The sequence below is a fragment of the Rhamphochromis longiceps genome, linkage group LG4 (assembly GCF_057381845.1).
Source record: "Rhamphochromis longiceps isolate RC_006_pf linkage group LG4, R_longiceps_female_GT1.1, whole genome shotgun sequence".
NCBI lineage: Eukaryota > Metazoa > Chordata > Actinopteri > Cichliformes > Cichlidae > Rhamphochromis > Rhamphochromis longiceps.
The window spans coordinates 5976761-6001436 of NC_140560.1; the positions used below are offsets into that span (position 1 = coordinate 5976761).

Below are 24676 nucleotides of genomic sequence, written 5' to 3' on the forward strand. Positions count from 1 at the left end.
GGCGACTCGGGCCCTCCAGCAGACGAAACATGAGGCTGGCTGGGTTCTCCCGAACCCCCAGCAGACGAAACATGAGGCTGGCTGGGTTCTCCCGAACCCCCAGCAGGCGAAACATGAGGCTGGACGGGCTCCTCAGGCCCTCCAGCTGGAGTAGATGCAGGACCAGAGGTGAGTGGGACCCCTGGCTGAGGGTGGAGATGAGTGGCTGATTTAGCGGATGACAACGCCAATGATTCCTTCACTAACTGAGCTACTGACTGGGTTATGGACTGTAACAAAGCATGTAGAAAATCCGATTGCGGTAACGACTGAGCTATGGATGACTGAACTTGAGGTGAAAGTGATAGTGGAGTAGGTGACAGGGCTACAGGTGGCTGCTGATCAGCTAACTAAGCTGAAGGTGGCTGCTGATCAGGAGACACTGTAAACTGAGCTGAAGGTGGCTGCTGATCAGGGGACACTGTAAACTGAGCTGAAGGTGGCTGCTGATCAGGGGACACTGTAAACTGAGCTGAAGGTGGCTGCTGATCAGCTGACTGAACTGAAGGTGGCTGCTGATCAGAAAACTGAGCTGGGAACTGCCATAAAGGTTGTAGTGATGGTGGTTGTGATGGTGACTGAGCTAATCCTCCTGAGCCTTCTGAACACGACAAAAACTGCTGGAAGGGCTCACCTGAGCCTCCAGCTGACACAGGAACGGGTGCCGGCACCAGCTGAACACCAAACCCTTCCACCCGAGGAACTGAAACGGGTGGAGGGGAACGCTGGGCCCAAGCTACCCTAGGAGCAGAAACAGGAGGAGAGAGAAGCTCAGGAATGGTCTCAAAATGCCCAATATTGCCAACTGGGTCTGGGCATATAGTCTTAGCAGAGTGGGCAACCTCAGAAACATTCAACCGGGACACAGAACAGTCCCTGGGAAGAGCCACGGTCTTAATAGATTGTAGAGAGATGCAACTAGAGTCCTTAAATGTCCTTGGGGAACAGACAGCCCCTTCCTTCAGAGAGCCTGAGTTACAGCCTGCAATTTCTGTCCCTACCAACTGCCTGCGCCCTTGCTGAAAAGTACATGGCTGAAAGGCTGGCTTAGAAACATTAACCACCCCCCTTTCAGCTGACTTGAAAACAGAACTTGAAGCCTCCGGAAATTTCACAGCAGTTCGAACATTTCTCCCCCCAGATTTAAGTGGAGTAGTCTTATTCATTTTAACACTAGGTTCAGATTGGGCAGAATGAAAACAGGTTCTTAAATCCTCAGAGCAGGGGTTCACAGGGTTGACAAACACAGACTCAACTACCTTTAAGTTAGTAGATTTAGATTCACTTGAATGGCAGGTAGTCTTCAGAATCTTAGGGGTGGATTTATTGTTTGTTATGTTCATGAGTTCAGGAGGAGCATGAGAAAGACAGTCTTTGTTGCTCACCACTGCTGACTGTCCAGAGGAAGCGGAGCAACGGCTGCGTGAGCGTCGCTCACTCTGGGAAGAGGGAGGTAAGCCAGACTGCGAATCCTCCTGCAGACGGGGCCGAAAGTCTTTCGGTGGGCCGGGCTGGGACGAAGAGGTGGGAAGTTTGTGTAGCTCCGAACGTGGAAGTCCCAAAAACAAAGCAAAGGATTGCAGTGGAGTAAGCCCAGTGTCTTCCACCACATAATCCTTCTTTCGTCGCTGCTTGCCCCTCCTGCAGGGCCTGAATTCTGAGAGCAGCGGTGGAGTGACACCAGAAAACGGAGGAGCTACTGCCGTCGAGGGAGAGCACTTGGCCCCTCGCATCCCTGACGGAACAGCTGATGGAACGGCGGTAGCCATCGCAGTTTGGAAGCTGCGGGGCCCACCCAGAGCCAAACGAGACCCATCGAATGGTGACTCGTGCTCCCAGGCACACCTAGCCCCCTGCCTCTCCCTCTCCTTGAGGAAGGTGGAGACTGCGGGTCGCCGATACCATACGGAGTCTGCTGGATCCATTACTGGTCGCGTCGTTCTGTCAGGGCTCTGTGTGCAGGCAGGCAGAGATGAGGATCCAAATGCAGGACTCGAACACAGAATTGTAACTCAAAAACCTCAGCTTTATTGCTGGCAGGAAAACAAATATGAAGTGAGGATGGAACACTGAGACCAAGGACACACAGGCATAATCTGAGGGTACGACGCGACACTGAGCATGGGAAAACACAGGGCTTATATACACAGGGTAGTAACGGGGAAATCGGCAACAGGAGGGAGACACAGCTGGGAGAGATCAGGGCTAACGAGACAGGGGGACAAATCTGCACACACTAACATAAGAAAGACTTTCACAATAAAACAGGAAACATGAATCACAACTGAGAGACACGGACTCAACACAGAGACAGAAATTGACACATGGCCAAAGTCTACTAAATAATAATCATAATCACAACAGTATCAGATCATAAATCATAATATAGAAAAACACCAAGTACCAGAGAAACAAAGGAAAATCCATGATGCAAAAATACCAAAACATAATGAACTCAAAATACTGGGTCCAACGGACCCAGAACCGTGACAGCCGGTCCAGACAGGGTGACCGGGAGGATCCTAAAAGAATGTGTAGACCAGCTGGCCAGGGTCTTCATTAAGATCTTCAACGCTCCACTGTCCCAGTCCTGCATCCTGCCATGCCTAAAGTTAGCCACAGTCTTACACCTGTTATAATGAGGTCTTTTGAGAAACTAGTCTGACACCACATCATGTCCTGCCTGCCACCAACACTCCACCAGCTCCAGTTCGCATACAGAGCTAACAGATCAGCTGAAGTAGTGCGCATGCGCCAACCAGTGTGCAGCCTGTTACAGTCGCTCCTGCTTTTTCTCTTAGTTTAGCTCTTTTTGTTACGTATTCTTTTTTGTCTGACTTGTATTTTCATCCATTTATTATCTTTTACTCAATCATGTGGATTGAGAGAGTTTTTGTTCTTCTGGTGGCCGTGGAACTATTACTTTTATCAAGGAACGGGACCGCGGCACATCTCCTACACTCACGGACTGTTTACTCCAGAGATCAGCTGATCGCCCTGATGCTGGCCGGCTCGCTGGCCAGGCCTGCAGAAGTACCAGCTGAAATTTGGAGGAAAACACATCGGGGATGCAGAGGTCAAGGACAGAAGAGAAGAAAGAAGGAGACGGTGAGACAGCGGAGGCTTGAAGCGAGGAGGAGGTATAAACCGTGTCTGCCGTGTCTGCTACAATGTAGCTTGCCATCACCAGTGTGTGAATGTATGTGTGAATGGGTGGGTGACTGGATATGTAAAGCGCTTTGAGTTCCTTAGGGACTAGTAAAGCGCTATATAAATACAGGCCATTTACCATTCTATCGTGATGGGAAATGTGCGATCGTTATCGAATAAAATCGGCGAGCTCTCAGCACTGGTACGGAGTCAGAGGGAATACCGAGAGTGTAGCCTGATGTGTTTCACCGAATCATGGATGCACCAGGACATTCCCGATGAGAATGCTTCCGTGGAAGGCTTCCACAATGTTCGGGCGGACAGGGACAGCATCGCTAGCGGTAAGCGGAAAGGAGGTGGGCTTGCTGTTTTAGTTAACAACCGGTGGTGTAACCCTGCCAACATAACAATCAAAGAAAGGATTTGTTGCCCAGACATTGAACTGTGTGCTGTTGGACTCAGGCCGTATTATTTACCCAGGGAATTCTCTCACGTCATCTTGGTGACTGTTTATGTTCCTCCCTCTGCTAACCCCACAGCTGCATGTGACACTATCCACTCTGCCATAGCCCGGTTACAGACTCAGCACCCGAGTGCCTTTATTGTGATCTCGGGTGACTTCAACCATGTATCACTGGAAAATACACTAACAACATTCAGAGAATATGTTGAAAAAATTCTAGACCTACTGTATGCTAATGTCAAGGATGCATACAGCTCCTCCTCCCTCCCCCCACTTGGTAGGTCAGATCATAACCTGATTCACCTCACCCCCCGCTATGTGCCAATTGTGAGGAGGGAACCTGTGACCACGAGGAGTGTTAGGAGGTGGTCAGAGGAGGCCTTAGCGGAACTACAGGGCTGTTTCGAGGTGACCAACTGGGAAACACTCTGTGAGCCTCACGCCGACGACATCAATGGGCTTACTGAGTGTATCACAGACTACATAACGTTCCGCACCGACTCCATTGTTCCAGCTCAGACTGTTCATTGTTACCCAAATAACAAGCCGTGGGTGACTAAGGACATCAAAGCCCTCCTCAACAAGAAGAAGAGGGCTTTCAGAGGGGGCAATAAAGAGGAGGTGAGGAAGGTCCAGGTGTTACTAAAGGACAAGATCAGAGAGGCTAAGGACAATTACAGGAGGAAGCTGGATTGGAAACTCCAGCAGAACAGCATGAGAGAGGTGTGGAGGGGCATGAAGACCATCACTGGATTCAGGCCAACCAACAGCAGGGGAGCTGAGGGAGGTGAGAATAGAGCTAACGAGTTGAATCTTTTTTTCAATAGATTCGACACCACAGTGTCTGCTCCCACCTCCACAACCTCACCTGTAGTCAGCCTGGAATCCAGAGCCACACCACTGTGCCAGCCTCTCTCTTCGCATGTCGCTGTTGCCTCCTGTGAGATTCCTGACACCCCTCCCCCACCCATCACCTTCTCTCAATACCAGGTTGAGATGCAAATGAGGAGACTTCACTCAGGGAAGTCTGCTGGACCAGACGGAGTGAGTCCCCTCGTCCTCAAGACCTGTGCCCCCCAGCTGTGTGGAGTCTTTCATAAACTGTTTATGCTGAGTCTGAGTCTGCAGAGGGTCCCAGTGATGTGGAAGACATCATGCCTCGTCCCTGTACCAAAGACGCCACGTCCCAGTGGCCCCCAGGATTACAGGCCCGTGGCACTGACCTCCCACATCATAAAGACCCTGGAAAGGCTCATCCTGGACCAGCTGCGACCCATAGTAAGACCACATCTGCATCCCCTTCAGTTCGCTTATCAGCCTCGTCTCGGAACTGAGGACGCCATCATCTACCTGCTCAATCGTGTCTACACCCATCTGGACCAGCCGGCGAGCACTGTGAGGGTCATGTTTTTTGACTTTTCTAGTGCTTTCAACACCATCAGGCCGACCCTCCTGGGTGATAAGTTAGCAGCGATGCAGGTGGATGCTTCTCTGGTGTCCTGGATTGTTGATTACCTGACAGGAAGACCACAATATGTACGTCTCCCACAGTGTGTGTCTGACAAGGTAATCAGCAACACAGGGGCACCACAGGGGCACCACCTCTCCCCCTTCCTCTTCACCCTCTACACCACAGACTTCAGCCACTGCACAGAGACCTGCCATCTTCAGAAGTTCTCTGATGGCTCTGCGGTGGTTGGTTGCATCAGCAGGGATGACGAGACAGAGTACCGGGCTGTGGTCGACTCCTTTGTCACGTGGTGTGAGCAGAATCATCTGCAGCTCAACGTGGCAAAGACCAAGGAATTGATAGTGGACTTCAGGAAGACCAGGAAACACTTGACCCCTGTTTCAATCCAGGGGGTCAGTGTTGACATTGTGGAGGACTATAAATACCTTGGAGTACACATTGACAATAAACTGGACTGGGCTACAAACACCACAGCACTTTACAGGAAGGGCCAGAGTCGTCTCTATTTTTTGAGGCGACTGAGATCCTTCTACATCTGCCAGAAAATGCTCAGGATTTTCTATGAGTCTGTTGTGGCCAGTGCGATCCTCTATGCTGTTGCATGCTGGGGGAGCAGGCTGAGGGTCGCAGATGCCAACAGACTTAATAAACTAATCCGTAAGGCCAGTAATGTTGTGGGGATGGAGCTGGACTCCCTCAAGGTGGTGTCGGAGAGGCGGATGCTGTCCAAGATGAAGACAATGTTGGATAACACCTCCCACCCACTCCATGACATGCTGGTCAGTCACAGGAGCTCGTTCAGTGAGAGACTGAGATTACCGAAAAGCACCACTGAACGACACAGGAAATCTTTCCTGCCTGTGGCCATCTCCCTGTACAACGCATCCACTTAACACACTGGTTACTGCTCAGCTACACATGTTTCTTTTCCAGCTATTTATTAATGAGTGACTTATATATATATATATATATATATATATATATATATATATATATATATATATATATATATTGTACTATTCTTAGTTAGCGTATTGTCTGTCTTGTTAATGTTGGTTTATGTTGGTTTATAATGGAGCACTGTAACAAAAAAATTATTTCCCCCAGGGATCAATAAAGTATTCTGATTCTGAAGACACCATTGTTATAACACTCCACACCACCATCTCCCACCTGGAACAACAGGGACGTTACGCCAGGCTGCTCTTCGTTGACTTTAGCTCTGCTTTTAATACGATACCTCCGGACAGACTGCGGAATTTCAGACTCCTTTTGCCACCTGCTGCTGCGTACAGAGAGTTATTGTGGGTCCTCGTCTTTCCTCAGCCTTAACACAGATTCTCCACAAGTCCCCTACTGTACACTCTGTACACACATAACTATGTCAGTACCCAGACAATGCAGTCATTAAGTTTTTGGATGATACCACCATGGTGGGGCTCATCTCTGGGGGCAACAAGATGGCATGCAGAGCTGAGGTTCAGAAACTGTCAGATTGGTGTCAGACAACAACTTGGACCTTAATGCCACTAAGATGGAAGAGCTGATAGTTGACTTCAGAAGGAGGAATTCCAAGCTGCAGCCCATCCGCATCAACACAGCGTGCGTGGAAAGGGTGTCCAGCTTTAAGTTCCTGGGAGTGCACATAGACACAGACCTCCAATGGAGCTCAAACACCTTCAATGTTGTAAAGAAGGTCCAACAGCGTCTCCATTTTCTGAGACTCCTCAGAAAAATGGACCTGAAGAGGGAGCTGCTGACTGTCTTCTGTTGCTGCATTGAAAGTGTGCTGACATATCCCATCTCTATGTGGTTCTCCAGCTGCACCGTGGCACACTACAAAGGGTCATTAAAATGGCTCAAAAAATCATTGGTCATCCTTTTTCCTCCCAGATCTCCATTTATAGAGCTGTATATTACATAGCACTGTGACAGGCGAAAGAAGTAGTTCCTGCCTATCATTTGGAGTATCACAATATTATTGTTGCTTTCCACTGTGTTGCTGTTAATAACAAACTAAAAATGTACCCCAAATTAATAAAATAGCAATATTTCAATATGAGAATTGATTGTAGAACATACAGTGGGGCAAAAAAGTATTTAGTCAGCCACTGATTGTGCAAGTTCCCCCACTTAAAATGATGACAGAGGTCAGTAATTTGCACCAGAGGTACACTTTAACTGTGAGAGACAGAATGTGAAAAAAAAATCCATGAATCCACATGGTAGGATTTGTAAAGAATTTATTCGTAAATCAGGGTGGAAAATAAGTATTTGGTCACCTCAAACAAGGAGAATCTCTGGCTCTCACAGACCTGTAACGTCCTCTGTAAGAAGCTTTTCTGTCCCCCACTCGTTACCTGTATGAATGGCACCTGTTTGAACTCATCATCTGTATAAAAGACACCTGTCCACAGCCTCAAACAGTCAGACTCCAAACTCTGCCATGGCCAAATGTAACCGGACTTACGACTTATCATTAAGAATGACCGAACTCCACTAGCCAGTAGCAGAAGATCTAGGATCGGCAGGAGCCCAAGGTATAAACACCAATAAGGAGAGACCACACCACAATAGACTGTTCACAAATTTGTTATATTTGACACACAGCAGCTGCAACAATGTAATGAAAGCAATAAAATAAAATACAAAATATTTCCCCCAAAATAACAAACTAAATAAAAGTGCGCGCATACAGCTTTCTCTGAGTCAATTGTATGAATGGATAATGTCTGGTAACTGATGGATCGTTGGGGCCCGTTCAGTTTGTTTAATGTTTGTCCTACCACACTCCGATGAAGGAAGAAAGTTCGTAGTTCTGCAGGTATCTGAAGCTTCAATGGGAACGAAACTTTGGCTTCAATAAAACCTTGGCAAATCCGATTCAATTTCGGGTTGGCTAGCCATCCAGTTAACTGGAACTGTGGAATCACTGCTCCTCGATGGGGCTTGCTTCAGACTGGGTCCATCTGTCGAGTCATCCTTTTACCAGATAACAAAAAAACCTGACCGGGTGACAGGGTGAAACTCTGAACAACCAAAAACAACTGCAGCAGACTTGCTTTTAACTCCTAGCGATTCGACTTCGGGAACATTAGTTTCTCTGGCACATGGCATTATATGAACAGGAACGAAATGGCAACACAGGAAATCATGTGATCAAGGTCAACAGCAAGGGTCACTGGGAGCTCATTGCTGATTGGCCAAGTTAAATGACAACAGATAATCTTATTGGTCCACATCTTCCTTTAAACATAAAAGAAAAAAGAAATGACTAAATTGTTTACATTATACATGAAAAAAAACTACTTTCCACTGCTCTTTTTTTCTAGCTGGGCTACAACCTCCCCCACTGAACTCATGCACGCCCCGTTGCATGGCAATGGTTGGGTAATTACTGTCTGATGGGTCTGGACAGGGCAATCTAATGGGTGATAACCCTCATCCAAAATGTCTGTAAAAGCTGTGGTTAAACCCTGGAACAGAGATTGCACCACAGCTATAAGTGGATGCCCAAGTTTCACATACTAAAGGCGTTTAGGCGGTTCTCGCTCCCTATTTGATCGTCTAGCAGAACCAGGTTGGTCTTGGCTTCCAATCAGTGTCTGGTCTACTGAGAGCTCTTCAGGAGATTCATCTGTTGGTGACTCATTTGACAATCCCATTTCAGTTCGACCTGTCGCCTCAACATCCGTAGACAGGTTTGGAGCAAGAGAAGATAAACCGGAATTCAAGTCATGACAATCACTTCCAGGTGCAATCCTTTCAGTCTCCATCTCTGCTGGTGGATTTTGGTCATCGCTCACGATTTCTGTGTCATGACAGTGACTCTCAGACACTGGAAGAGTTGCTGAATCTGGACTGTCAACAGGTAAGTTACATAACTGGTCAGTCTGTGGATTGCAGCTTGGATATCGAGCAGTAGAACCTTTAACTGAGGGACAAAATTCTGGAAGTTGTGCATCTTCCCCAGAAGACACTGGTAAATAAGGGTGCGTTTCTTGACGAATGGTGACCGTAGGTATCTCAGAACTGGGGGCGTCTCTGAACCAGTAATTGGGGAAAATCTCATCCTCGGCCTCTGAGAATTGATCGGAGTCTGCAACTGGACTGAGACGTGTTGCTGGCCTGCGTCTTTGTGTCTGCCCTACAGGCTTGTCACTACTCTCGTTGGGGAGATAGCCACAAGGGAGTAATAAGTCCCTATGCAGTGTCCGCAGTGGACCATCTTTCTTTTCAGGTCTCACAGTATATACTGGAAGGGATCCTGCACCACTGTCCCAGAAAGAGCTGAGGAGAGTCCCAGATGATCGGTCACTCAGCTGCCGCGGAGCAAAAGCCAGGGGGGGTTGCAGTGACGTGCCCGTGAGCTCCGCCGGCAGCCAGCTGTGCCTGAGTGACCGAGCCCCAGGCCGAGAGGCCGGGGGCACCCCACCCCCGAAGTGGCCCGAGCGAGCCCCAGGCTCCAGGCCCCGATAAGCAGCCACCAAGGAGTGAGCCGGTGTGTACCTGGACGCCCATCCCCGGACACAAAGAACCACCAACGCACTGATGTCTGAGGGCGTCTGCCACCGGCAGGGGAAGTGGTGGTGGGGGAGATAGGCCTCCATACCTTGAAGGACCTGAGATGTCCCCAGAGAGCTGGCGTCTGATACCCAACCTGACACAGATACAAACATACCTTCCCACCCTCATGCTCTCATATGCGATTACTCAGCACTCACCCTCACTCACTGGATAGACTTTTTGTAAACTTATCTTCAGTGAATAGAGTCCCAAGGGTGTGTCACCATTGTCATACTGAATTCCCTAGACTCTGAGACATTCAGCTAATCCAGCTAAAGAACATTTTGGCCCACCAAAATGTGTATATTGGTTTAACATAAGATAACTAAATACATGTTGGGGTTTATTTTTTATCTTTAAGGCTAATATCTCATAATTAGCATCGCAGGTTTGTTTTATACTTTATTACAGCGGTCCCCAACCCCTGGGCCTCGGACTGGTAGCCTACCGGTCCATGAGTCGTTTGGTACTGGGCCACGAGAGTTGAGGCTCAGGTGTGAAATGTATGGTTTTCAGGGTTTTTATCGGTTTTCAGCGTTATTTTGTTATCGTTTTTATCGTTAACTCGGTTTTCCTGGGTCTTTTCACGTGTGTTATGAATAAATCTTCTTTTTTTCGGTACCGGTACTAGTTTTATTTTGTTGTATTTATCCGCGACACCTTAAAGGCCGGTCCGTGAAAATATTGTCGGGCATAAACCGGTCCGTGGCGCAATAAAGGTTGGGGACCGCTGCTTTATGACACACAGTAAGAATTGTAGAGTGGTATTAGAAGTAGATTGCTATAATCAGATACTAACAGACATAAACAGAGAGGAGCCCCCTTCTCTAAGAATTTGAGGGGGAGGGGGAGTGATAGGTTTGTAGCATAAACCTATTCGCTGGATCGTTCAAGACAATTTACTACACAGCAAAAGCAAGACACAAGTAGGCAAAGTTCTTTGTGTTACTCATGCATGAGGGAGGCCTGCCTGGAGCCAAGTGTCGTTCCACCCACTTGACCTCCATCAGACAGGTTCCCTGTAACACTCCTTTTATTGTGGTTACATGAAAATACATAGGTTCATTAACATATGACGTATACATACACACAAAGAGTACCTTGCCTGTGCGTTGTGTAAGTATGTGTGTGTGTGTGTGTGTGTGTGTGTGTGTGTGTGTGTGTGTGTGTGTGTGTGTGTGTGTGTGTGTGTGTGTGTGTGGTCAGAGTGTGGCGCAATAAACAACTTCCCTAAACCTGCTGGCCTGGAAGTCCAGCAGTTCATCTAAACAAAAGGCACTTAGACTAAAACTGATATAGCTATGTTTATCCTACCATAAAACAATAAAACAAGGTACGACCTCTCCCATGCTCCCAGGGTGTGGGTGTGAATGCCAGAGCACTCTGGAATGCACACGAAGTCTTTGCAGACTCCTAAGGATCACACATCCTATCACTACACAATCGATTATACACCTCTAAGCATATATGGTTAAATATTTCTAAGCATAAATGACAATCAACAATATAAACCTGACAGGGTGTCTCACTAGTGAAGGCACCAGAAGGTACAAACTTTAAGCCTGACTGCGCTAGAGGAAACATGGCCATAAATTCCTGGGTGTGGCAGCCTTTTGTCTCTGAGCCAGAGAGAGGAGGTCCATGGCGCCATGTAAAACTAATTCTAACCATTTTGCTAATAAACTGTTAAAAGTTATAATTGGAGCGTATTTGTCTTCCCTCTCATAAAAAACCTACATACTCTCAACATAAAAAAGTATAATCATAAACAACCATTTTGTGTTACATTATCATGAGATAGCTGTAAAGACTTTACAGGAACAAAAAACATCAAAATCATGTTCATTTAACATATAAAAGTGTTGAGTTATAAAAAAGAAAATTAAGGCTGACTAAACATAACTTTATTGCTTGCAACCGATGTAGGTTATTTTTTTCAGTGAACAGGACAGAGAGATAGGACACACCACAGTTAACTGAAGTTGGCTGCTGGAAAATCAAAGTGTCAGTGTGACAGCACAGATCTCCTCTTCAGTCTCCTCTTTCTCCTCCTCTTGTTCCTTTTTGTGGAAGATGTTTCCATCAAGCTGCTTCACCCATCTCAGCGTGAATTCACTCAGACCGTTCTCCATCAGCCTCTGATTGAACTGGGAAACATATTTATTATTCTCACACAGTGCATTTTTTAACAGCTGTTTATCAGTAAATATCCATTAACAATTTCACAATCAGTTGTGGGAGAGTGACAGAAGTTTTGATATTATGTTGACTGATACATTACTTAAGGCTGCTGCTAGTGGGGAAAAAATATGAGGATCCATCTTTTGTTTGCTTGTTTGTTTTGTCTGCTTTGGTTTGTTGATATAAAATGCTATTCTATTTTAACTAGTTAGTTACCTTTTCCAAGATGTCATTCTGCAGCACCTCCATGTCCACAGAGGCATCTGTTGTCTTCAGCTCCACCTTCAACAGTCTCTGGTCCTTGACATCTGTTATACAAAATGCTGTGTTATCATAAGAATTACACTGCAGAATAAAAGATTGTACAAGAATTTCTGTAAATGTTAAATTGTAGCCAAAACAAATGATAGCTCACCAGTGTAACAGAGGAAGTAATTGTAGCCATTACATGCACTGTTGTGCCACTTCTCTAAATATGTGGTGCCACAGGAGTAGTTGTCTTCACTCAGTGGCTTGTTGGGAGCCCAGTTGGGGAATGAATATGCGCTCCCATCTGACCACATCCATGCATTTCTATAAAGACCGATCCACGTGGGGGAATTGTTCAACATCATCTTCAGCTGTTCATTCTCAGACTGGTTCCTCACACTGGCCAGATCTGTGTGCTTCACTCTGCAGTAGCTCTGAGCGTTCTTCCAGGTCTCACTCACATTCACATAGATGAAGCTCGATGTGTCTGGAAATATGTTTCATTCAGTCAGTCTCCAAGAATATATCAATATCTGTATAATAGTTGTGTAGCATGTAAATGTGTTTGGTTTTTTTGGACTCTTGGTATTTGGGAAAATAACTGCGTTCCCTGTCACAGACATATACGTACAGATGTTTTGGTAGTAGTCTAATACAACAGATTGGACTGGTAACTACAAGATATGTAGCATTCATGTTGAAATAATCTGGTTACTAAATATATACAAATAGATTATTTATTTATTTATTTGTTTATTGCAAACACAGGAGAACCTGATATAGTAATATGGTAACTTTTTTTGTAATTTAAATGAAGTGTAATGTCATTTTTCTGACCAGATTTTATTCTGATAAAAGATTTAGTAATAAGGACTAATTCCTCCATCCTTAGTAGGATCTTCTCTTCAATCTCTTAAATCCTCATTCCTTCCTCTACAAAACTAAAGGTTGTAAAATCCTTGAACAAACCTTATAAATGAAAGATCAGAGTAACTATTAATAAAACAACATGGAATATGTTAAAGCTAAAGTCTTAATAATGACATAACTGTTTTTCATTACTTTTGTAGTAGCAGATGAATGGGTATGTGACATCGCACGCCTGATCTGCCCATTCCCCACTTGGGAGCATTGCCACACATGCTTTGTAGTATCCTGGACCAACATTGGGTTCATTACTAGCCCACATTCTGAACTCAGCCCCTCCTTCAACATAGTAATTCTGGTATTCCAGAGACCACCTCCATGCTTCAGTGTCAGGCTGGAGTCCAATCCAAACGCTTAAAAGTCCCTTTGTAAGTTTATTGACCATTGCCAGGTCTTTCTCATTATGCACACAGGCCAGGTCAGTGTACTTATTCCTACAGAACTGTTTAGCGCTGCTCCAGTCTTTTGCCTGTGAAACAAGTATGTAGAGTCGAGGAAAACAGGCAGGCAGGAAACACAGTCCTGTGGTAAGAATAAAGAAACTCACTTTGAAGCATTTCATGACAAATGCAAATCAGACATTTTCTGGATCCTCATAAACTATTGAATATGAGACATTATATAGTAGTTTGTTAATGTTGGTTCATAGTGGCAAAATTAGGAGAGGCTTGTATAATAATGAACAAAGACTTTGTTTCACACTTTAGACCTCAACAAAAGTTACTCATTGATGTACTAACCCATTTTTAACAAATGTTTATTTCATAGAATTTTGGAAATAAATGATTCACACTGACCTGACAGGACCGTCATCAGCACTGCATTCTGTTTCATGATGTGCTGTTGGATGGTTCACTTATACAATGAGTTGATAAGTGTTTGTTGGTGAGTTTCTGTGGCAGAAAAAGCGTTTAGAGCAAGATACAAGACCACAGACATTACTCATTAAATGATAAACTTTAAATGAAATCAATGAAAGCTGGCAGTAAAACTTCATTTTAAAAGTAATTTTTTTCTTCTAAATAACACACAGTAGGTGAAGTTAAATTATAAATAAACAGAAATAATTCCCTCTGACTGGTAGCGACATCAAATGGAAATATTACATTTAAGAAAATCTGCATTCCACTTATTACTTTCTATACTTTTTTCTCCATAAATACAACTATTCACTACAAGATTAATTAATGCCAATTAATAATGTAATAGGAAGTTGGTGGGAAATTAATTTCCCCAAACTTCCACATTGTTGTGGAGGGCTGCACTCCACAACAGCAGTGTGGGCCAGCAGGAAGGAGGCAAGACATCTATGTAAGCTGATGCAAACATCAGACTCCAGCGAGATGTAAACATAACATTAAATGAACATTACACAATTACATATTATCAAAAAGCCCACAGAAGACCTCTGATGTTTGTTACATTTATACTTACCTGGAATAAGTCAAATATGTGAGCTCCAGCATCTAGCAAACAGCTGAAACACACTTCAAGCCTCGTCCCTTGTCATGTGTTTGGAACTATGTTTATATTACCATGTGCCTTCTGTCCTAGAAAGGGATGACACGAAGAGGTGGAGAATGAGCCAGGTAGTTTTTGAATTACATTTGAATACTTTAAGCATTATTCCGGCCACTTTAAATGCATGTCACAGGAGTGAAATGGTGAAAAAATGTTTGTACTCTTTTTCCCCCCCTGAACCCACCCTGTCTGGCAGTTTTAGCAAGAAGAATCATCATCTGCAACCTTTGTTGAACACAATTGTTTTGCCAAGAGGAGCAGTATAGACTCTCTGTAGGGTCCTCTTGGTAATCTTTTTGTTTTATTTATTTAATTGAATTTGAATTTTCAAGGTATCTGGGGAAGGTAAAGGAATTAAGTCAACCAAATCAATTTGTTTAGGAAAATATATCCCCCTTTAGGTAAGGCCAATATTTAAATAAATAGATCCCACTTGAAACCCACATTTGAAAGCGCAGTCATGACATCTGTTTTTATCTCCAAAACCATGTTGAACCCTGTTTAGATAGTGCTACCGCTAAACTCATGTCAAATAAAATCTCAGTTCACCCTTTTTTTGAAAATCTTGTCTGCTTGTGGCAGCTGGAATAATAATTCAGATTATATTGCATGTGCATGGCTGCTTTATATCTTTTCTAGTTCGTGTTTTATTTTCTGTAGGGGGGACGTATGGTTGTAACGCGGAGAGAGTTGTAACATCACCAATCACACCAATCAGGCATGATATAGGAGTAATATTATCATTTAAGTGTTTACTCACTTTCATTCCTGATTTCACATGCTGGTTGTCATGGCTACAAGCAACTGCATGTTGATTTCATTGGGAAAAAATTTATTTTGACGAAAGAACTAAACTGTTACACAACTGCAGATAAAAAATTATGACTTAACAGTATATTAATTTTTAGTTTCTTAGACAAACTGTGATGGCCTGCTAATTTTAACCCACTATGCAGTTAGTGAAACAATGACTTCCAGGGCTGGGGTGTTTTATGACATATGTTTTAAAAGTGTTACAACCATCCCCTTGCTCAAAGTGTGAATAGTTTTTTGATGTTACATATACTCATACATATACTTTTACAGCATCATGGCTAGATAGTGGAAGAGAAAGACTGATAGAGGTGTGCCTGCTGATATAAAAGTCCTGTCCTCTTAGTCCTGTTGTTAAACGGGCTGCACCTACGCAGTGTTATCGTGCCTTCGGCTCAGATACTGCTGAGCATTTTTCAACACTATTTCAACAACTTGTGTCCAGTCCCTCTGAGTCGTCCTCCGCAGATGGATTACTATCTCATCTGGACTCTGTTTGTAAATCTGCCCTTGATGTTGCTGCACCTGTAAGACTCAGGCAGTGTAAACCCAAGGCCAGCTCTAACCGATTTTACTCGAGCCATTAGAAGAGAATGTAGGAGATGTGAAAGATGATGGAAAAAGGACAGACTGTACATCTCTCTGGAAGCTCTTAAGACGAGCTGGAAAGCTTATCAGAGGGCAGTAAAGACCTATTTTTCACAACTTATTTCTGTTAATTCACATAACCCTCGTGTTCTGTATAATACCATTAATTCTGTAGTGAATGCAGAGGATCATGTTCTTTTGCAATCCTCTGAGGTTATGTGTGTGGCGGAGGTGTGGTCCGGGGCGCGGCTGCAGGGGAGGAGTGGTGCAGTGAGCTCGACGGGGCGGTGCTGGTAAGAACAGCTGATGGCGATTTTGGACTGATGGTGGTTTTCCTTCCCTTTATATAGTGAGGCGGAGAGGAGTGGAAGAGCGCTAAGGGAAAAGAGACACACATCAGCTGGGATCGAGAACTGTCAGTCTGTGCGTCATATTGTCTGCTGTGTAAACATCAATAAATGTGGTCCTTGGCAATACGGATCTGCGTGTGTGTGTGCTTGGGCCTGGTATACTCCACAAGTGGTGCCGAAACCCAGGAGCCTGCCGGTGTGGGGATGTCCGACCCGCAGGCTGCGCCGCCCGCCCAGCCTTTGCAGTATTTGGCGCAGATGCTGGCGGAGATGGCAAAGATGAGCCACGACCAGGCAGCGGCCCTGCGGGCCCACCTGGCTGCGCTGCAGGAGCAGACGGACTGGCAGACTCTGGTTCTGGAGCGACTGGTTGGCGCCGCTGCCCCGCCGAAGCCCCCACCGCTGTCGGTGGCGGTGCCCCGGATGGGGGACGGGGACGACCCCCAGGTTTTTCTGGAGACTTTTCGTGCCACGGCGGAGGCCTGCCAGTGGCCGCAGGCGGAGTGGGCTCCGCGTTTGCTTCCTCTGTTGTCAGGGGAGGCTCGGACGGCGGCCCTGGGTCTGCCGCCGGCTTCGAGGGGCAGCTTCCAGGACGTGAGCCGGGCGGTGGTGGACAGGTTGGGGCTCACCGCTGAAGATCATCGCCGGCGATTCCGGGCCTGTCGGCTGGCCGTGGCGGATCGGCCGTTTGCTTGGGCCCGGAAGCTGCATGACGCGGCCGTACGCTGGCTGCAGCCGGGATCGTCAGAAGGCGAGACGCTGCTGGTGGGCAAAGTGGTGCTGGAGCAGTTCGTGGAGGGGCTGCCTGCAGAGACGGCGAGATGGGTCAGGTGCCACCGTCCCGCGAGTCTGGAGGTGGCGGTGACGTTGGCGGAGGACCACCTTGCCGCTAGAGCGGGGGAGCCCGGGGACAGCGGCCGGAGGCCGAACAGACAAGCCCCGGTGCCGGCACCGAGGCACCGGATGCCTGTGCCAGGGCAGGCAGAGCGGACGCTGGCGTTGAGCCCCACTAATCCTTTTGCTGCGTTTGTGCCTTCCCAGGGACCGGACCTAAGCAGCGCTGCCCCTGAGCCACGGAGAGCAGCACAGACGCCGGGGCAGGAGTGCTGGAAGTGCGGACAGCCGGGACACCTGAGGAGGGACTGTCCTCTGATGGAGGTGGGGCAGGTGTTCCGCGTTGCCGGTGCCCCAGCGCCCTCTCCCGGTCCGGGAGGGACATACAGCATTCCGGTAAGGACTCGAGGGGGTATACGCCATGCTTTGGTGGACACGGGCTGCATGCAGACCCTCGTGCACCAAAGTTTGGTTCACGGGAAACGATTTTCCAGGCGGCTCATTATAACCCTATGGCAGGGCATATGGGATACGAAAAAACTCTGGAGCGAATAACGGCCCGATTTTATTGGCTGGGCATCCGAGCGGATGTGCGCTGCTGGTGCGCGTCCTGCCCGGACTGCCAACTTGTTAATCTGCCGGCCATACCAAAAGCGTCTTTGCGTCCGCTTCCACTCATAGAGGTCCCGTTCGAACGCATTGGCATGGACCTCATCGGGCCGTTTCACCGGAGTGCACGCGGCTACCGCTTTGTGTTAGTCCTGGTGGATTATGCAACGCGGTACCCGGAAGCAGTCCCGCTGCGCACCATCTCTGCAAAGAAAAGATGGTTAAGAAAGGTTAAGAAAAGTAAAGAGGAAAATAAGAAAGAGGCTCAGTTAGCTGCCATAACAGGTAACACAGTTAAGGTTTCAGAAAAAGTATTCTGTCGTTTGTTTGCTCGATCATGCCTTAAACACATCAAAATGCATAGTGGGATTATAATACAAGTGAATACTGTGACAAGCACTGGTACTGAATAGGCAATCGCTTAGCAGCAAGGTGAATCGGTGATGCATTAGTGTGGTCTGCACTTCCTCTTCTTTGATTGGGTGAAATAAGTTGAAAGTAATTGGAGGAGGGAACCATGGGGAGTGCCCTGCATAATTTCAATAAAACGCCGTTTTAAACGCCGTTGCAGCTGGCAGAGAACGCCGTAAAAAACGCCGTTCAAAGATGCATAAAAACGGCGTTTTGTGCCGAGTAGCGTAAAAAACGGCGTTTCCGTCTGTCTTTGAACGCCGCTTTTTACGTCACTCAGATGGTGCGTTCAGGGCGCCATCCGAGTGGCGGAAAAAGCGGCGTTTGTCGGAACAGAACGCCGTTTTTTTCGGCGTTTTGAATAATTAAACGGCGTTTTTTACGCCATTTCTTAACCAAACGGGTTAGGAAAGTGGCGAATTTTGGCACTAATGGCTTGCCATACCTTATGTGCCGACACCGGCGTTTTAGCTGGCAAAGCGGCGTGGCTGATGTGGAGTGAAGCCACGTTAATGACAACATGTACAACTATTGGAGATGTGAGCAGGACAGACGGAGCAATTGACGGAAAAAGTTTGGACTTTATACCAGTTTTTAAATTGTGTTGAAAGGCCACGTAAAACCAGAGTTGTGATAAAAAGAAATGCAATGTTTGGTTTTCTTCCTGAATACTATCGTTGTTTATATTTACTGCGGGAAGAAACGGTAAAAACTGCATTTTATAAGGAAAAACGCTCGAAAGCACTCTCCGCCTGTGAGCAAAAACACATGAAATGTGTCAAAATAAGGGGGGAATTTAAGGTTTAATAATTTAATTGTTTAATAATTTAGGATCATTTTAGGATTTTTTGGGGTTTTTGGTCATTAGATATGGTGAAGCAGAAATTGTTATTTTTATGTTAAGGTTAAAGGATTAAAGTGAACTGAATCCTGTTTAGAAGATACAATGCCAGTGTTTTAAAGCTGTGTACAAATCTTAGAGGGAAATTGTGGGACAAGTTGACAAAAAGATATGCTTTGGGGAACATTGGTGAAGGTTGTAGGAGTAGAAAAGGTTTGATTTCTTTTTTGATTTCTAGAAGAAGTGGTTATAATGTATAATGTTACATACAGATATTACATAGATTTATTTTTAGGATAAAGGGGATAGCTTATAAGTAGAAATGATTTTTATACATATTGCATTTTGTGCCTTTAAAGGAGTTGTGGCTCAATTCGTCTCTTGGGGGTCACGAGCCTTTGGCTAGCGCTATGATTGGCCAATCTACTGTGAGGATGATATGAGTTATTGAAGGATTGCACACGCTTACAGACACAGAGTCCAGAAACACACATGAAAGTATTGATTCCAGGCAAAAGGCCTCAAATTAATTTAGCTTTTAACTGAACTTAAAGAAGGACCAAAGGAAGGAAAGCATATATTTTGGTTAGGTCTGATAAACTAGAATTAGAAGGTATTGTTACATTAGAATAAGCAAAATGAAATAAAAAGGCTATATTAAAAAACAGGTTATAACATAGGAAATGTGAGGTTTTAAAATGAAGTTAGTGTTAACACACAGGAGTTGTTTTTAGGCAGCGTTTAGTTATGATGAAATGTAGGCCTATGCATGAGTAATTGCTTATATGCTTAAACTTAATTGATTAAAGTGGTTGTTTTCTTTTGGATCTTTGAGTAGAATAGGCATTTATAATGATTTTCTTGTTAAAAAGGTGACTTTAGATTAGAGTAGAGGCCCGTGCAGCAGCGACAGTTCGTGTACAGGATGTTGATGATCAGATAAGGGAAAATAGAGCGAGCAACCAGACGTTTAAGAGTTTTAAAGTGATGAGTAACGTTGAAGGATATATAAATACAAGTCAATAAGTTAAGAAGATAATTAGGATAAGGCTTTTGATTACAGAGTCCCAAATATGATAAGTTAGGGAGGTGCAGGAAAAGGTGTTTTGTTTCCTTTGCAGAAGATTTTGGCGACCACAGGGGGGTGAGGATCCTGGAGGCCCGAGGCCTGATGGACCACAAGAGAGGGACCGAGAAAACCTAATCTTACGCATGGAGTGTTCTCGAGTGGGAGCTGGTGTTTATTACTGGACCAATTAGATGACATGAGGTTGTCTGATTTGCTGAGGAGAGGACGGCTAGAGAGGGTCAGAGCGAGGACACAATGTATTGCGACCTCTGGTGTTCCATAGGTCGAGAGAGGGAGTGTGGATCAGGGAAATTATTTTACTGCTATTGGTAAATAATCATCATCATTACCATTGCATTAATAATAAAATTTACAGTATTGATATTGTATTCAGAGGTTTAAACAGTGTGTGTGTCTTTCAGAAAGACTAAGTTGCAGGCTGACAGGAAGTTGCAGGCTTTGCAGAACTGAAACCGAAAGTAGTCTAAGTGCAGGTTATTTTGAGGATTACATGTGAGGACGAGCCTCTGTTCTGGTGAAAGGTCAGAAGTGCAACGGGTGAATTGAGAGAGCATTTGAGGACGACACACACACACACTCAGTTAGAGAGAATCATTTATAGGTGAGAAGTTGGTCATGTTTGTCTCTGCAAGAAAGAGGAACAGCGTCTGGCAGGATGTGGAGCTATGCGCTTCTAACCAGTCCAACTGGCGTTCTTGAGTAATTTATAATACTTTGGAACAACAGTAAAACACCCAAGAAAGTGTAAGACTGAAGCAGGTCCAACCTTATAACCAAAAAATAACCAAATTCCCTAACATACTAAAATCATTGAGCAGTTCAACTGCTTTCCACGGTCCAACCGTATTAAATCCGTTTAGCGGTCCAACCGCATTCAATCATTTTCAGCAGTCCAACTGCTTTAAATCCTCAGTACTGTCATGAGATTCTCATCAAAATCAAAGCAGACATCTACCAGTAATTTCAGTGAGTAGACTTAAATTTTATCATGTCCAATTTGGCACACTTTGGAAATAATTCAACAGGTAGTGCCTTACCTTTGGATAAGCCGGCTTATGCCCACTCACTTCGACCACTGGCACTCATGTCTGCCCGTCCGACCACCTCAGACCACCGAATTTCTCCGTCTACACCTCCAACTCTCTCCCTCCTCAACCACCAGATGAAGCCCCCAAATTTTGAGGTTCACATATTGAGGAAGGAGAGTACAAACAACCATTGGTCCAGATGTTTAAACCTCTGAATACAATATCAATACTGTAAATTATATTATTAATGCAATGGTAATGATGATGATTATTTACCAATAGCAGTAAAATAATTTCCCTGATCCACAATAATTAATTGCCCAGCATTGGTCATTATATACTGTATTTTGCAGACAGAGAGTTACAGGACTCTCTCCCAGACCACAGACTCATAATACAAGTCAGAGCTTTATAAAAAGAAAGAAAGTGTCATGGTCCTGGGCCATGTGGGCCCAGTATTCTTAGTTCCTTGTATTTTTGTATTTCGTTCCTTATTTAGGCCATGTCTTCTGAGTTGCCCTGTTGTGTTGTTCCCTAAGTGTTTTCCCTTCATGGCTCTCTCCCCCCTGTGTGCCCTCTATGTATTGATGAGCCCTCGTCTCCCTTTGTGATTGTTTCATGTTTCCCCAGCCCGTTATGTCTGTGTTTTCCCCGTGCTCTCTCTCCTCCTGTCAGAACCTCTGTGCCTCTACATGTCATGTTCAGTTCACCCCGCCCTGTCTCGTTATGATTATCAGTGTCACCTGTGTTCCCCGTGTGTGCCCACTTTCCTCGTTTACCCTCTGTGTATTTCTGTCTGAGTCTCCCTCTGTTCGGCGTCGTGTTCTCCCTCATGTTGTGTGTGTTCCTCCCTGTGTTTCTTGGCGAGCTTTGTATTTAGTTTTCCCAGTTTAGTTTTGTATTTCCTACGTTCTGCCATGCCAGCATTAAAGCTGTGTTTAAGTTTATCCCCGTGTCTGTGAGTCTGCATCTTGGGTCCTTCTCCTGCCTGCCACACAACGAACCATGACAGAAGAACACGACCACAATATGGACCCAGCGACTCCTGGCAGAGACGTAATACAAGCGGTGGAGTCGTTGTGTTACCAGTGGAGCCGAAGCTCTAGTGAGGAGGAGAGGGAGGAGTTACTTTCCTCGTTGGGGACTAGCGTCACGGTTTTTCCCTGGTTATGGGAGGCGCTACCCCCTCTGATCTCGGACTTCCTCCGCACCATCCTCCCAGCCTGCCCTCGGCAGCATCAGCGGTCCGGTGTGCGGACTGCGTCACCACAGCCCCGTGGCCGCGCAGCCTCCCCTCCGCCTGCTGTGAGCATACAAGTCGGCATGCTGAGGTTCGCCACGGCACCACACTCCTCTACGCTGGCGCCGTCCCTCTACTCGCCGGCTTCCACTTCGCTGTCACAGCTCAGTCGTTCACCCTCACCGCCTCGACCGACCTACCCGTCCTCCGCTTCCTATCTGGCACGGATGTGGTCAGAAGACGAGGAGCCGGTCGCCACAGAAATCGAAGTTTCATCCACGACCACCTCAAAGAGGAAGCGGCGTTCGCGTCGCCGTCGCCCCGCGCTACGGCATGTTTCGCCCTCCAACGAGCCACACGAGGATGCGGGGGAGGTCATGGATTTCGACCTGGAGGAGCGGCAGCGTGCAGCATGCGATCAACTGGATGAAGAGCTCCGGTGGAAGCCGTGGCTAGCTCCTGACTATGAGGAGATCTTCCGGGGAACCCGCCTGGCTCTCGGGGGTCCCCTGAGCTTCCAGGAACTCTCATCTACCGCTCCATCAGCACCCAGTTCACCAGCCTCTGCGACGCCGCCCGGCGCGCATGAAGCGCCGTTGTCTGGTTCATCGGGAGCTGCAGTCAAGAAGGAACGGCGTTCACGCCGCCGTCGCACCACCCCACAGCCGGACATTCGGACTCCTAATTCACCTGCTGTGGTGAGTGAGGACGCTGTGTCTTTTCCAGACATTATGACTGTTCATTCAGGAGCTGTGTCTTGTGTGGCGGAGGTCAAAGCGAGCTGCTTATCGCCTGCGCAGCCACCCTCAGTTCAGTTAGCACCCTCGCAGCCACCCTCAGTTCAGTTAGCACCCTCGCAGCCACCCTCAGTTCAGTTAGCTCCCTCGCAGCCACCCTCAGTTCAGTTAGCTCCCTCGCAGCCACCCTCAGTTCAGTTAGCTCCCTCGCAGCCACCCTCAGTTCAGTTAGCTCCCTCGCAGCCCTTCACAGCTCAGTCGGCTACCCTCCTGGAAGCCCCCGCTGCCTGGTATTTTCAGCATCGGCATCTTTTCCCGTCAAGATTTATCGCTAAATCATTCGATCCTCCCTTAAGAGAGAGACTGCATCCTCGCTGCCTTCACCCCAGTACACCAGTGTCACCTGGGTCTCCAGTGTCACCCCCAGTTCAGTCTCCAGTAGCTCCAGTGTCACCCCCGGTGCAGGCCCCAGTAGCTCCAGTGCCGCCTGTAGCGCAGGCCCCAGTAGCTCCAGTGCCGCCTGTAGCGCAGGCCCCAGTAGCTCCAGTGCCGCCTGTAGCGCAGGCCCCAGTAGCTCCAGTGCCGCCTGTAGCGCAGGCCCCAGTAGCTCCAGTGCCGCCTGTAGCGCAGGCCCCAGTAGCTCCAGTGCCGCCTGTAGCGCAGGTCCCAGTAGCTCCAGTGCCGCCTGTAGCGCAGGCCCCAGTAGCTCCTGTAGCCCAGTCCCCGATAGCAGTACGGTCCGCTGGTCAGCTTAACATCCAGCCAGGGGTCTCAAATCTCTCTGGCTCTGCATCAGCTCCTGCTGGGAGCTCGGATGAGCTCATCCAGGACTCCGCGGCTCCCACGCCGCCATCTACCTCGTCAGCTGGGGGTTCAGGAGAACCGCACCAGCCTCATGCCGCGTCAGCTGGAGGGTCCGAGGGGCCCGTTCAGCCTCCTGTCTCCGCTGGAGGGTCCGAGGGGCCCGTTCAGCCTCATGCCTCGTCAGCTGGAGGGTCCGAGGGGCCCGTTCAGCCTCCTGTCTCCGCTGGAGGGTCCGAGGGGCCCGTTCAGCCTCATGCCTCGTCAGCTGGAGGGTCCGAGGGGCCCGTCCAGCCTCATGCCTCGTCAGCTGGAGGGTCCGAGGGGCCCGTTCAGCCTCCTGTCTCCGCTGGAGGGTCCGAGGGGCCCGTTCAGCCTCCTGTCTCCGCTGGAGGGTCCGAGGGGCCCGTTCAGCCTCACGCCGCATCAGCTGGAGGGCCCGAGGAGCCTGTCCAGCCACCACCTGCGACCGCCTCGTCGTCGCCTGGTCCGGCTGCATCTGCCTGTGCTTCTGCTACGCCTGGGCCAGCCTCTGCCTGTGCTTCTGCTACGCCTGGGCCAGCCTCTGCCTGTGCTTCTGCTACGCCTGGGCCAGCCTCTGCCTGTGCTTCTGCTACGCCTGGGCCAGCCTCTGAGTCTTCGTCCTCGTCTGGCCCAGCCTCAGAGTCTTCGTCCTCGTCTGGCCCAGCCTCAGAGTCTTCGTCCTCGTCTGGCCCAGCCTCAGAGCCTTCGTCCGCTGCAGCCTCAGAGCCTTCGTCCGCTGCAGC

The 24676-nt window shown here is 47.3% G+C and overlaps 2 protein-coding genes across 3 annotated transcripts; one reads left to right on the top strand and one right to left on the bottom strand.

Annotated features, from left to right (window-relative positions):
- Positions 1-10812: 10812 nt before the first annotated feature.
- Positions 10813-14589, bottom strand: LOC146670909 (putative C-type lectin domain family 20 member A). Of its 2 annotated transcripts, XM_085405090.1 has the most exons (6): positions 14481-14589; positions 13844-13939; positions 13182-13568; positions 12286-12606; positions 12087-12178; positions 10813-11836 (listed from the first exon to the last, which is right to left on the bottom strand). In XM_085405090.1, the coding sequence occupies exons 2-6, from the start codon at positions 13878-13880 to the stop codon at positions 11687-11689; spliced, it is 987 nt and encodes a 328-aa protein (XP_085261216.1). In that variant the 5' UTR covers positions 13881-13939; positions 14481-14589; the 3' UTR covers positions 10813-11686. The 2 variants fall into 2 exon arrangements, with proteins under 2 accessions (XP_085261216.1, XP_085261215.1); XM_085405089.1 differs by lacking the exons at positions 13844-13939; positions 14481-14589 and having other exon boundaries at positions 13182-13608.
- Positions 14590-16179: 1590 nt separating this feature from the next.
- LOC146670910 (uncharacterized) lies at positions 16180-17707 on the top strand. Its single transcript, XM_085405036.1, has one exon. The coding sequence runs from the start codon at positions 16427-16429 to the stop codon at positions 17705-17707; it is 1281 nt and encodes a 426-aa protein (XP_085261162.1). The 5' UTR covers positions 16180-16426.
- Positions 17708-24676: the final 6969 nt, after the last annotated feature.

Bases quoted from the DNA above. Each gene is read 5' to 3' on its own strand.
- LOC146670909 (XM_085405089.1), bottom strand. From the start codon at position 13,608: ATGAAATGCTTCAAAGTGAGTTTCTTTATTCTTACCACAGGACTGTGT. The intron at 12,607-13,181 runs GTAATGAAAAAC...ACATATTTCCAG, and splicing joins ATTCATCTGCTACTACAAAA to ACACATCGAGCTTCATCTAT. The intron at 12,179-12,285 runs GTGAGCTATCAT...TTTGTATAACAG, and splicing joins TTACTTCCTCTGTTACACTG to ATGTCAAGGACCAGAGACTG.
- LOC146670910 (XM_085405036.1), top strand. From the start codon at position 16,427: ATGTGGTCCTTGGCAATACGGATCTGCGTGTGTGTGTGCTTGGGCCTG.